The sequence below is a fragment of the Camelus dromedarius genome, chromosome 4, assembly GCF_036321535.1.
Source record: "Camelus dromedarius isolate mCamDro1 chromosome 4, mCamDro1.pat, whole genome shotgun sequence".
NCBI lineage: Eukaryota > Metazoa > Chordata > Mammalia > Artiodactyla > Camelidae > Camelus > Camelus dromedarius.
Window position 1 is genome coordinate 72,892,801 of NC_087439.1, and position 14,552 is coordinate 72,907,352.

The 14,552-nt window shown below is 38.7% G+C and overlaps 1 protein-coding gene across 2 annotated transcripts in view; it reads left to right on the forward strand.

Annotated features, from left to right (window-relative positions):
- SATB2 (SATB homeobox 2) overlaps positions 1-14,552 on the forward strand; it is a 177,283-nt gene that overhangs the window by 111,908 nt on the left and 50,823 nt on the right. For both annotated transcript variants that reach the window (XM_031452061.2, XM_064485121.1), the window contains exon 9: positions 11,001-11,213. In XM_031452061.2, the coding sequence (XP_031307921.1) occupies positions 11,001-11,213 (213 nt within the window). The remainder of the gene's footprint in view (positions 1-11,000; positions 11,214-14,552) is intronic.

The following is a 14,552-nucleotide window of genomic DNA, read 5'->3' on the forward strand; positions in this document are numbered from 1 at the left end:
GTTCTTCTGTAACAGTAAGATCTCTAATTTGGTATCTTGCTCCTTCTTCAGTTCGGTGAAAAAATCAGAGGTACACAATTTGCAACCTTTTGTCAAAGACCTTTTTTGAGCAAGCTGTTTATCCTGGTCGTATCTGATAGAGGAGAGGGTTTTTTTTAATCCTTGGGAAACTCATTTGGGTGACCTGTCCTTATTTGACTACTTTTTATTTCTTACGCGACTTTGCTGTTTACTTATCAAAGTTACATCATTTGAAGAAACTTTAAAGCCAGGGTCATAAATACAATTTATGAAGCCACTCAGCAACTGGAGAATGTTTTCAACAGATTGGAAAATTAAATTGAATGATGTATCAGAAAAATTGGCAGTAAGGTCAACAGCTAGTAATGTAAATGTCTTTGTGTGAAATGACATGGATTTTGCTTTTATGCTTTATTGGCATTGTGTTTATAGTATATGCCCACCCATGTTATTAAGGTTAAAAATGTCTAAGGACTTGCTAAACATTGTATTTCGAAGTGGCACAGTTAGGAAGAGATGTGTGACGATAAAATGAAAATTTTAGCAACCAAAATATTTGGAAGTCTGGCTTTAGTGTGTTACCAGTTATTTGGGGGGGGGGGCTGGGGAGGAGAAACTTTTAACTTAGTGTTTGATTTATACATATTGTTAGCCAAAGGTAGGCATGATTTAATTACATGTACAGTTTACATTTTTAGAAATCTTGACCTCCAAGATACTCAGAATTCTTTCTCAGCTGACCTCTGGTCTCAGTCATTATTTCTAGGCACTCAGCAGTTCTTGCAGGAATAGGAGACAATGTAAATCCAGGGGGCTTGACTCCATGGTCCAGTGAACTGGTTATAAAATGACAAGGAAACCTGTGAGAAAAAGGAAGTCCACCCACCGAAAGATGGGCTGTAAATATGAAATGCTGCAGATCAGGCATGAACATGTTATTGGGTTTTGAAGCAAATAATATACCCTCTTTTGATTTCAACATTAAATTAATAAAGTAGGAAAAGATGGCCCAGCTTGCTTCATAAAATAGGCACTCTTTCATTTCAGAATCACTGGCTTGAATTCATAGATTTAAAGATTATAATAATATTAATATGTCCCAAGATGGCAGTGTCTCAAAGTTACTCAATGACTTCAGGAGGGCCCTCTAGATAGTGGTCTCAATTTAGTCCCTCCTGTGCGTGTAAAGACTATTGTTAATTAGCACCTTTTAGGCAATTTCAGCCAAAAGATGTGGGGGAGATGCTGGCTCTGTTTGTGTTCTGGGTAAAGAGTAGGTTGACTCAGTAGCTGTCGAGCGTGTATAACCCTATTCCTGTTCCTAAATCTAACAGAAACAGAAAATTTTGTGTAAAAAATACAAAGACTCCCTTTGTCCCCTTCACGGTACTTGTACCAAAGAATCAGAGGAAGCAAACATCATTCTGTCTGTTCCTTTCATCCCTGGCCCATGTGCAAAAGTCCTTAAATATTAGTTATTGGACTATCATAGAAAATTCAAGTTTTTCCATTTTTACTGAAAAAGACTGCCTTTTGATGATGGTTTTTCCAAGCTTTTGTCACTGCTCTAACAACAGTGGTTGACTCATTTCACACAGACAAGAAGTCTCTGTCTTAAATAAGGTATTTCACCTCCAGTGAGCGTCTCAGCAGAGACCTCCACTTTTAGTGGGGAAACCTACTGTTTCACGACTTAACTAGTTTCTCCAAGTCCTGAGTGTTATTTATACTTAAGGTAGAATTTTTATGGAAGAAATATAAGGAAACACTAGCTTTAGATCCCGTTATTTACATACATTTCACCGTTGCTTATGCAAAATAATAATAAAAAAATACATAGAGGAGTCCCTTCACGGCCATTGATTGAAGTGATGACCATTTGGCGTGGGATTAAGTGCATGTTTGTTCCAATAAAGTGAATTAAGTTTAAAGGCCAGATATTCTGTGAGAAAAATAAAACTGAATCAGTTTGAAGCCAAATGGAAATGACAAGGTTGTTTAAATTCTACCTGCAAGTTTTGTGCCTAAAATTATTCCTGTAGACATCAGTAGTGACTTTTAAACTTCTCTAACTGCAACACTCAGTAAGAAATAATTTTTACATCATGAGCTGATACACACTCACACATTTGTGCATATATGTATGTATTTTGTCTTGAGCTCTATCTCATTTCCAACTATAGCTTTATCTATCTGTGTATTTCTTTCTTTTTTTTTTTTAATTGAAGTACCGTCAGTTACAGTGTATCGATTTCTGGTGTACAGCACAATGTCCCAGTCATGCATTATCTGTATATTCTTCATGAAAGAAAAAAAAACCTTCATGAAGCAATACAAGTATGAAGCACTGTGGTAACTTCTAATCTATTTAATTGCATTGTGTTATAAAAAAACTAGTTATAATGTGCTAAATTGATTTTATCATCCAGTAATAATTATGACCCATGTTTAAACAATGATACAGATTAAGGCTGATTCTTAAAGTTATTTATGGAAGGAAAATGGTTTTACTTTCATGAAGTGTAAATGAATATCTTAGTTTACTGCTATCCTGAATATCCATATGGTCATTTCACTTTATATAAGTTATTAAATTTTTCTTTGCTGTCTCCGCTATCTCAAATAACTTTAATTATTCTACTTCCTACAATTTATTTATTCGTTTTTTTTTTTTTTTTGCCTTCTGTAGGGGAAGACATTTAGCAAAATACAAGCAGAAGACCTTGAGTATTTGAAGTTGCAAATTTAAAATAAGAATTATACTTTGATGTTAGTTCTGTATTTATCTGTTCACTTAACAAATATTTATTAAGAATTCAGAGACTATGCTAGGCTTATAATGAGGGCTAACATTTATTGAACAATTAACATATATCAGGTACAGTGACAAGCTCTCTAGGGAACCCTCTGCGGGAAGTGCAATTAATTATCTTAATTTTACAGGTGAGGAAACTGTGCCATAGGGAGATTAATTAATCCTTGTCCTACTGAAGCCCAAGTTTGAACCCAGCAATTCTGACTTCAGAACTCTTACTCATAAACACTTGATTCTCAATCATTTCTGCCATCACTGAGCAGAAGATGAAAGACATAACCCCTCCTTCAAGGAGGTACAAGGAGTGAACAGACTTTTAAACTGGTAATCCCACTGTGGTATAATAAGTACTGTGATATATCACATGTGCTGTGTGAGAACAGATGCTTTTGACCTTGGACGTGATTGACGTTAATGCAGAAAATGTTCAGCAAGAAAAAATAATGTTTTATAATTGTTTTAAGACAGAGTCAACTCATATGTTAATAGATTACTTTTCTTATATCTGAATACATTTGATACATTTGTAATATAAATAGGCAATAAATGTATGTTTTTGTTTTGTTTTGTTTTTTGAAAGCACTATTTTTGCCAATGTTTTGACAAAGTAGCCAAAGCTAGTAAATTTTTGGGGAAGTTTGCCAACAGTTGTTTCACAGAATACTCATGGAAACTAGGAATAGCCAGGGCCCAGCACTTTGCGAATGCACCAATCATGGTGCCAGGTTCCTGAGGTGTTAGTAGAAACCATCTATGTGCCCAGAGCTGAGAACACCACTGGTAAATGCTTCCAAAAGGAACCTGTTCGATTATGTATTTGCTTTTGCTTTTCGTTGCTAGTGTGTTTAGAAAACTTTGACTTAAATTGTGCACAGCATCCCCATTCCAGTACCTGAGACTTCCTAAAGACAAGGAAGGAGGGATAAGAAGGAAAATGAGATGGGACTGTTCATCTCATTGCATCTCTCATTGCATAGATTAGGTAGGTGAAAAGAGTAACGTTGCCAGGAATCTGGTTTGGGCTGAGTGCCCCCACTGTGCATGCTCACGTGTGGTTTGGACAGGGGGACTGCAGTTACGAAAGCACAGACTGCTTTGGTTTCAGGAATGTTCTGTTGCACCTACTCACTTTGTGCTGCATGCTTGCTGTGTTCTGATGTGTCAGGTGGCACACGGGAAGTTTTATTATATATACTAGAAAGAAAGCAGTCTGTGAGGGAAGTGTTTCATTTAATAAATTGCAAATTTGGGGTATGTAGAATATTTGTTCTAAAGTAGAGTTTACATGGCCCCAGATTTCAGTATTGTAACCTATTGTTTTCAATAGGTTGAATGAGAAGATGTTGAGTATAATGTGAGTCAGGCTTTTAATATGTGGTCTGTCAGGGCCTGCTCATGGCTGTTGAGCAAAGATAGGGCTCCCACTTCCCAGAAAAATGAAACATATGCCTTTGGTGCTTTTTTAGAGTCCTGTGTTCCTGTATGTCCACAACTAATCACTTAGCACCAAATGTGCAGATTCTGCTCCCAAGGAGTTTGCTACATGATGGGAGAAAGGGGTTTTATAGTCACACAAAGTAAAAGATGGTAAGCGTCATAGATATGAGCTAGAACTAGTGTCGTCTCTGTTCAAAGGAGGGAGAAACTATTGCCGGCTGCAGTGTGTATATATGAACACATATATACACAGTCTCATAGTGCTTTGCAGAATACATCTCTACAACAACAGCATTTGTCTGCAAATGTTACTTTTGTATATGCGTTTATATTTGCAGAGGACATTAATTCCCTTAAGATGCTCAGTTCCATCCACCCCCATTCTACAAAGGTGCTATATAGATAGGCTGTCTTTCCTAATAAAGAAATATTGTAATAAAAGAGAGGTTTTTATTAAACTAATGCAATAACGACATTTTCTTTGAGGATTTAACACATCATTTTTAATAATAAAAATCAAATTGTCATTGTTGTGCCCTGTATACCTTTTATTCAAATCAGACTAAGTACTCTGGCTTCGTGGCTAAGCAGTGCTGTGGGGGGTGACGGGGGGAAAGGGTATTTTTAGCATAGCACAAATGAATTTCAGCAGTCAGCTTCATAGTGGGGTTGTACATTATGAATAGGGGACCCAGGGAAACCTGTTTATATTCGTGAGCAGGGGGGAAAATGCCTCTCAGGAGTGCCTAGAAGGAAATGAGATTGGAGATTAGAAGAGAACCGATTCTGTTAGGACAGCTTTCAGTGGTAGGATGTCAATAGTCTGTTCAGCCAAGCAGCTGAATTCACAGCTTCAACTTACTGTGCATTCACCACTGAAATCAGAGAGTTCACTTTGTATGATTAGTTTAAGAATTTGGCATCACCTGGTTTTCTTAAGAGGATACCAATTTTTGGCTCTCAGGTCAGCAGGAACCAGACATTTCAGAATTGTGTAGAAGTTTAGGTTGACCGATAAGCCTGCAAAAGGGATGCTGAAACGTGGAGAGTGCTTTTAGAGGGAACTGTGTGATAGACAGGTCATGCTCTGTGGCCCATATGGATGCCAAAGTCCCTTCCACCTCTGACCCCCTGTGATTTTAATCTGTAAAATGAGGGTATATGTGCCTTTTAACCTTGCTGATTGATTATGACATCACTTGCTTAAAGCAGTATATAATTACGAACTAAAGTATATTTTCAGACTACTACAAAGTAAGTATGTTTCAACTCACACATCCTTAAAGAGATGTAACTTTATTTCTAATATCCACTTTTGTTCAGATTGGAACCTAACACTTTCAAACTATAATATGCTATGAGATACATATATATATATATATATATATATATATATATATATATATAAATGACATATATATATATATACACATATATATATATACATATAAATGATAAATGAGTATTTTAGGGGTAAGTTACTTCAGAGATATATGTTACAATAAATATGTGAACAGACATTACAAAATGAAAACAGTCTCTGGCTAGTTTGAGGCTTTTTCCAAAGAGAAACACTGGGTTTGCTGGGCCATTTTTTTCCATACACACCTGGTGTATATCACTTTAAAAAATAAATTATGCCTCATTAAATTACAATTAAATGGAATCATGATCATTTGTTTTTCTGGAAGGAAGATGTTTTGCATATTGAAAGCCTAATTTGTTGCAGGTGACAAAAAGGCTGAACAGATTATCTAGTATCACTTCATTTGGGAGGTAATGTTTGTTGGTTAGTTTGTGTATACTCCAGTAGTTCAGAATTATATTAATGTGGACTGTATTATTTTCACTTCAAAAAGTCTTCTACCATTTTATCGGTTTTTACACTCTTTTTCTTTTTTTTTTTTAAGCTCTTAAGGAAGCAGAAGCTTCTCTTGGTATTCTGGATTAGTCATGCTCTTTCTTTTTGTTCCAGTGTTCCAGTACTGTCCGATCACTCGTTCGCCCTTCCCCTTTGCCTGGTCGCACCACTATCCCTATATCCATGTACTATGTATATTTTGAATCTCAGCCAGGTTAAGTCCCACTTCTTCCAAAACGTTTTCCCTGAGTCCTATAGTTAGCAATAATTTCACCCTCTCTTAAACTGAGATGGCACTGGTTTTATCTGAAATTTATGACACCTGTCATCTTTTACATTGTGCTTCTATGAACCATCATATAGTAAACTCCTTGGCAGCAGAATCTATGTCTTAGTAATCTTCCTATTCCTTTCTGAGCTTTGTACCAAGTTGTAAATAAGAAATGAATTAATAGACTGATCTGTCATTCTTTGGTAATAGGTATATTGCATTTGGGGGCCCTCTAGATAATCAGTGGGAGATATAACCTAATCTTAGAGAATTACAAATATCTGAGAGCTGTGAAGAGCAGGTACCTGTTAAATCTAGACAGTAATCACTTTATGAGTTGTTCTCAGCCCCAAAGAGGCCTGGGAGGTCTGATGGGCTCAGGCTCAGTGTTCCTAAAACCTGGCCAAGGCTTTGGTTCTCTTCTTGCTCTCTTAAAGGATTAAGAGCCCATCAAAAGCAGTTTCTCACCCATCTCAGATGAGGCCTCAAGGGCTAGTGCAGAAACTTGGAAGTCAGTTTTATAGAGCCAGTCACATTGTTTCCCAAACTTGTCTGAGAGTATCAGTGTGTATTTTGCACATTAACAATTTGGAACAAACGATATGAATTGTTGTCTACAGCCATACCACCCTGAACACGCCCGATCTTATCTGATCTTGGAAGCTAAGCAAGGTCAGGCCTGGTTAGTACTTAGATGGGAGAACGATGTGAATTATTAAAAAAAATGTGGGAATGATAATAACGTAAATAAGAAAGCTCATCAACAGAAATTGCAGGTTCAGAAACTCTAAGGTCATTTAAGTTGTTGCAAATAAATATTATGAAAGTATTAGAAATAATAAGCATGTGAATTTTTTATTTAAAAAATTAGCCCAAATTCTTAATTTTGTCTATAGAGGTAGCCTGTATTAGCAACCAAGCTAGATGGCTTTATATTCTCTCTTGTGCTTTGAAATATTTTGCTTTTATTGAATTTTCAGCCAACCTTGTATGTCCTTTGCTGATGTTGGAAATAACATGGAGCTTACAAAATCTTCCATTAAGAGGCTAGGGAGAAGGCCAGTTTGAGGCTCATTTTGCCCGAGCCTCTTCTCTTTTCAGTAACCTGTAAGCCAAGAGCTATTGCGGAAGGTGTCTTTCTGTCCTGTGCAGAGGTTCCGTCTACTCCTTTCCAGTCAACACGTTTCCTGGTCGTATATAACCCCAGCTAACGCCACGAGGGAAACTGGTGTGAGCTCTCCCTTGGGAAGGCTCTGTTGCCTATGATGAGGAAAATGCTTAATGACCACTTTACTCTATACTTGCAATATGTTTTAATAAGATTACTGATATGAAATTTTAATAAGCCGTCTCCTAGTTAATTTATTAATTTCCCTCAATTTTCACACTCTCAATATTCATGACCTTTCTGTTCATAAAAGTACATCTTTTCTCGGTGCCCAGGTGCCATGCCACGTTCTCTCTATCTCAGGCTGCATAATGGGAGTGTCCAAGTGACACCTCCTGCCTGGCTAGTTGATATTTAAAATGCCAGACAAGAGTGGCAAGGGCTTTAGAAATATTTATGTAAGATAAATGATTAATTTATGTTCTATTCAAGACAGCTTCAATATGATAAACATTTCCTTATCTTGATAATTAGATGGGGTGATTTGTGGCATATTAAAGTTATGCCATACATTTTCGTCTGTTTTTCTGTTCCCCTAGAGTGATTTTAAACTAACTAAATAAACTTGCTTTACATTTATGAGCCTGCAGAATTTTGACTATATTTTTCAAAATCCCAGTTTAAACAGTTAAAAGGACATAAATAACCGAAATGAAAAAAAGACTCAACAAAACAACTAAAACTCTTCTTGGGCCCACCAGTTAGCCACTTGTTATTGAAAATGTCTGAGGTAGAAAGAATCTGCTTTGGGACCATGGCTACACAGATGAGACTTTAAGTAAATAATTTAGAACAGTGTTCTCATTCTCTGGGGCAATACACGGAGGCGGCACTGGCCACCTTGTTGGTTTGAGACTTTATCTTCAATTAGGCGAATGAAACAGAGGCAACAGTATGTTCCACCGGCCCCTTAAAATGCAAATATTGTGTGTCATTCACTTCAGAAATGATGCTGATGAGCAGCCGTTTACAAGGATGTTTTGTCTTGATTTTTCTTAGCAATGGATTCATTTCCCTGTAAGGTTGTCCAACACGTAAAAAATGCAGGAGAAGGAACTCCACAATTTCAATGTAGGGGAAAAAAGGTAAACCAAGCCAAACAAAAAACAGAAATACTCTATCCTTCGAAGTGATTTTTAAAAATTGATTAGAAATAAACAGACTTACAATTTTGAGCCTGGTCCATTAGAACAATACTTTTTGTGGTTTCACTATTTTGTATGCAAGAGCTTTGCTATGATGTACTCCACAATTAGTGAAAATAATTTCAGGGAAGGGGAAGTTTACAAACTTTACCTTTGAGGGATCTTACGTATAATTGTAATGACCAGGATAAGAATATATCCATGTAGACTCTAAAACTTCTCCAAACTTGGTAATTTGAGATTTATTAAAATGCTAAAGTTACTTATGAAAGAGAGAGAGAGAGAGAGGAGGGCAGGTACCAACTCATCCTTTCTGTGCAGAGTTCATCATCAAAGAAGGCTCAGAAAATATCAATCTTAGATGTGCCTTATGAGAATTGGAAATTGGTATTGATTTTAAATCCACATCCCTCTTCCTTCTCCACATATTATTTTTGGAGATTTTTATCTTAGAAACAAATTCACAATTAATCTGTCAGTTTGCTTAATGCAAGTGGAAAGTAGGGTAACTTAAGGCAGAAATGACTTTTAATTTCAGAAAAAGAATCAGTACCTAGATTGTATAACATTTTCTGGAAGACAAGTATCTCATTTGTTGCTTATAAAGCGTGACAGGAAAGCAGGATTTTCTTAGAATCATTTTACAAGTAGGATATTTTTACATACACGTCCTACCTTGGCCGTTCTTTGGGCACGCACGCACGCACACACAGACACGCTTGTGAACAGTTTTTCGTAGCTTCATTTCCTGGCCTATTTTATTCTCATTTGTAAAGACGTCTCTAATCAAAGTAACGACACCCAAACTGGCTGAACTATCAGATGGCTTACTTCTTGCAGGTTACTTGTAAGATTGTCTTACATGATGTTTCGAGTTGTGATTACTCCTGGAGTGCTGACAACTGTGTGATGCACAGTCCTGGGGGTGACATATGCTTCACTGTATTATAATGCGTTGCTTTATTTTTAAAAATTGCCTACCTTACCTGGAAGATGTTTGGCCAACTAGAGATGGTGTATTTCTCTTGTATCCAACACCCTTTTGGCCTATTTATGCCATATATTACAAATCTGATAGTGTTTCTTTGCATTAATATTCCCCTAAGTGGAAATGTCTTTGGCATCTACTTTTCACGATTCAGGGTTACCCTCATCTGTTCTAAAATACAAGGTTAACAGCTTTTTCTGGGGGATAACCCTAGGCCCTGATCTCATACCGCCGTGGGGAGGGGTGTTCGCTGGGAGTGTAAGGTGATGCCTCTGTGTGATGCTCTAACAAGCCTGCAGCATGGAAGTGCACCTGCTTTTGCCTCAAGTTCTGCAGTGTCCCAGCTCAGGTCTCCAGCCTTTTTCTTGAGTCCATACTACTTTTCTCTAGACTCGTCAGCATTTTTCTTACCTTTGTGAATTCTCTGTCTGCAGAGCACATGAAAACACTAATGTCCTATTTAAAGCATTCTATTTGGATGAATCACACATTTAAGGAAATATTTGAGCCTACTGTGACATTCTCTGAGGTGTGCTGTGATCCCTCACCAGATGTGACTATACTTCCATTCCTTGACTGGGGGGATTGGAGCAGCCCCAGTGAGGGCATCTCATAAAAAGATTTGGGTGCCCCCTGGTACATAGGCAAGGAAATCTATTATGTGTATGGTTGGGAAGCTATCAGAGGGTTAACACAAGTTACAGCCACTCACTTTGTGTGTCCCCCCACTTTTTTTTTTTTGCCATAAGAAACATCTATATTGAAAACAGTGGCCGGTCACACAGAAATGCAGCCAAACTTTTTTTTTTTAAGTCGATGTAAATCTCCCATGCTGTTTAAATGTCGGAACTAAATTTACCAAACTTGGCAGATTTGTAAGGCTGAGCAGGACTGCCAAGTGTTCCCAGTTTCAAGCAGAGAGAGTTCTAACAGTTCCTGAAATACTTGTAGGAGGCACCTGGTGGTAATTGCAGCTTCACAATTCTTCTCGAGCGCCTACCTTGCTAGTTGGCATCTCTGTACACTGATGATTATTGCAGTGATGATAAAGTGTCAGAATAGAATGGTCCAAAATAAGGCACAGCCCTCCCTGTCTCCCCACCCCTCTTCGAAGGCAAGCACATTCCCACAAAATCTTCCTGCTGGAGAACCCTCAGGAATTTGACTGAGGCTTTTGACATCGCAGCCAGCTGGTTACACCAAACAAATAAAGGGGGAGAGGGGTGCAAGACGGAAACCACACACCCATACCTGGAGATATAACTTGACCTAGTTTTTTTTTCCATTTAATCAGGGATTGTTGTCTGAGATTCTGCGTAAGGAAGAAGACCCTCGGACAGCGTCTCAGTCTCTTTTAGTAAACCTGCGGGCCATGCAGAATTTCCTCAATCTGCCCGAAGTGGAGCGGGATCGCATATACCAGGACGAGCGAGAGCGGAGCATGAACCCCAATGTGAGCATGGTCTCGTCGGCCTCCAGCAGCCCCAGCTCCTCCCGAACCCCTCAGGTGAGGTGTTCGCTCCACTGACTGCACTCTGCCTTGGAGATATCTTGCCTCACTGATACTGGGTTTTCCCTCAAAAATTAAGAGAAAACACAATGCAAGAATTTCTTAATCCACTGAACATGTCGGTCAGAGGACAGGAGCCTCTGGAGCGGGCTCATATGCCATTCCTGTCCCTTTGGGAAAGAACTGTTCTTCCACTTGGGGCAGGAGGGCAGGAGAGGGTGGACAGTGAGCTCTGAAGGTCTCCATACAGCTAGGGTCCTTGTGTTGAAGCTGAATTTCCATGGCAAGCACACTGCTTTCCTTCAAGTGTGTATTTATTTAGATAGGGGTAAGGTGGTTGGGGGCAGGGGACAGATAGAGTAGTCCAAGTCCTGCTTGATGCAGTATGAATAAGACATAACCCGGGAGAAACCTGTGTGTGACGGAAGTGTGCATCTGCAGCGGCTAGGTCAGAACAACTGGGAGAGCATTCCCTGACCCCTTAGAACATGGTAGTAGGAAGGGCGGCCTCAATTACTTTCCTTCCCAGGGTGGTGTCCCCACAGCATGCGGTGACTCAGCTTTCAATCCCTCCTTTCTCCACACTTTAAAAGCACTCTGTTCTCAGATCCTCCTGCAGATGCACACATCTATTAATGTCGTGTGCTTCAGAGATCCTAACCGAAGGGAATTTCCAATTCAGATCTGAGCCCATTCATTTTCATCCTACTCCCTACTTCCCCTAAACTTTTACTGATCAGCAGATTTATGATAAAGCCATCTCATTCACTGTTGCTAGCGTGTCTGCAAGTTCCATCTTGAGTGATAGTTTTCAAAACAAATATTTAATGGGTGCACATCCATACAAATCAGAAAAATGGGTGCTTTGAAACCAGAGAGGTGTTTTGTTTTTTGTTTGTTTGTTTTGTTTTGTTTTGTTTTTGCTTAGATATTATAGTTTTGGGTTTAGGAATTTGTTTTCTGGTAAGTTCTAAGGAACTGATTAAGCATAGAAGCAGAATTTTATTCTAGTAGAAATATTTGAGCTTTTTCAAATACATCCATTTTTTCCACATATCTTAACTCTTTATATTTTTGCACTCTGCAATAGACTTTTAATTGAAGACCATTTTCTGTCGTGCACTGCCAAATTCTGATACTTAGACTTTAGACTTCAGTGAATTATGAGTTTTAGTACTGTTAAGCCAAAAATAAGTCTCTTGACTGCTTACTTTGGACAAGTGTAACCAAGCTTTTTTATTTTTATTTTTAATTTTGGGGAATACCCATTGAGCTATTGAGTTGTGCAAGTTGTTAATTTGCACTAATATTTACTTCTTTTAAAATCACCAACATTTTTCCCACTTTTGAAGCCCATTAAACTATTACAGGAGAGTCCAACCACACTGCATGGCTGTTTAACCAGGTGACTCTTCTCCAAAAGTCACTCCTACTTGTTAGAAAAATCACACAGGTGTGTTTTATTTTCTGCTCCTTCTTCCTATTTTTCTAACAAGATTGTATCTGAGGCATCTTTTCCAAGACTTGGTAGCTTTCAGAGCCTGACCAGCTTACAAGGCCACATAAGTTAAGGTCAATATTTTGCTGTTTGAACAGCAGAAAATCCCATCTAGAGAATTCCTAGATAAACGGGTCGTGTAAGGACAAGTATAACAGGGAGATTGGTCATTTAATTTCACACTTTTGAGATTTCTGATAATAAAATATTTTTCTCTTTTGAGAATACAATCATAGCACTGATACTTGTAAATGTCTGGAACATTTTCCTTTTTCTGTTGGTTACACACTGAGAAAGTTATTGAAGTCTTTTAAAATTTTCATGATTACCTACTTACTCAGAATTCCTTGCAGAACTGTCTCAATAGTGAAGATCTACAGGCAGTAAGGCTTTCAGTGTGAGAACAAATGTCAGAGGGTCCACACTCACTCAGCCTTCAAGCTGGAGCCAGCACTGCAGGGCGTGCACGCAGCCTTGCGTAGGTGCATGGAGATGATTTGCCAGACCCCATCAGAACTTTATTATTGGTTTGAAACAAATTGAAGACATTTAAAATTTCAAATTAAACCCCCAGAGTCTCATCCCAGTCCTTCACTTGTCCAGTATTCCTGGATATACTTAATAATAACAGGATGATACAAGGATAAGAAGGATCATTTATTGAGCACTTACTGTATCAGGTACTGTGGGCATTTTGCATTTTTTGCATTGTTGTTCCCATTTTGTAGATGAGGAAACTGAGGTTTAGTTGGGTTAAATACCTTGTGTAAGGTTACATGGCTGACTGGTAGCTAGAATTTGAACTCTGGCCATTCTGATTCCAAAGCGTGGGCTCCCAACCATATATCTCAGTGCCTTGAGAATTTTCACTTTAGCCATCAGGGTTCTGGAGAAGATTTGGCCAGCCAAGTAAGATGGGTAGTCAGTGAGGTTAGGAAGAAACCTGAGTTGAGAAAGGCAGAAATGGTATGCTAAAACATACTTAAATGGAAAAGCACTGTGGCTTAACTAAAAATTTTGAGAAGAGAAAGAGGTTTCTAGAAAAAGGTGACAGAGGATTGGATTATTATGGGAAGACCCCAGACTGGAGGGCAAGAAGAAGCATGTGAAACAGCGCCGGTATCGGCTGGAGGTTTTGGAGGCAGAATCACACAGTGGTTCCTGAGTCTGTGCTTTGGAGTCTCAGAGACTTGAGTTTAGATCATGGTTGTTTCACTTGCTGCTGCGTGTCCTCCCCACAACTTAAGTATCCTCTTTTATTTTCAGTTGTCCTCATCTGTAAAGTGAAAAGAATAATGTCTGACTCGTGTTCTTAGAAGAATTAAATGAAATAAAGGAAGTAAAACATTTCTGGAGTGCCTGGCACATCGAAAGTACAGCATCAATTCTCCTTTTTGTTACTTGGTAGTAGTTAGAAAATAGTATGGGACAAGGAGGTCAGAGGAGAGTGGCAGAAGTCACTGAGCGCTCGCAGAACTCAAAGTCCTCTTGGAAACTTAGGACATTAGCTCCGGCTTCAAGAATGATCCCACGATGTCCACACTGCGTGCCCTTCTTTCTCCAAACCTGCATACGGCTCAGTCCAGTGGGAGAACAGCTCAGGGCATCCATAGAGGGAAAGTAGTGATTTAGGATTCTAGGGGGGTGGGGACAAAAAGAAAAAAAAAAAAAAACCAAGTCAGCTGGCCGTGCTCGGGAATCCAAGGGTTGGAGCAGAGTTTTCGCGGAGTCCTGTGGCCCCGGGTTCCTAGAAGCCTGCCCAGCGCCTTAATTCCACACCAGAGCAAATACGTTGACAGTCTTTCGATCAAGTAGATTCAAATGTTTTAGGGTTATCT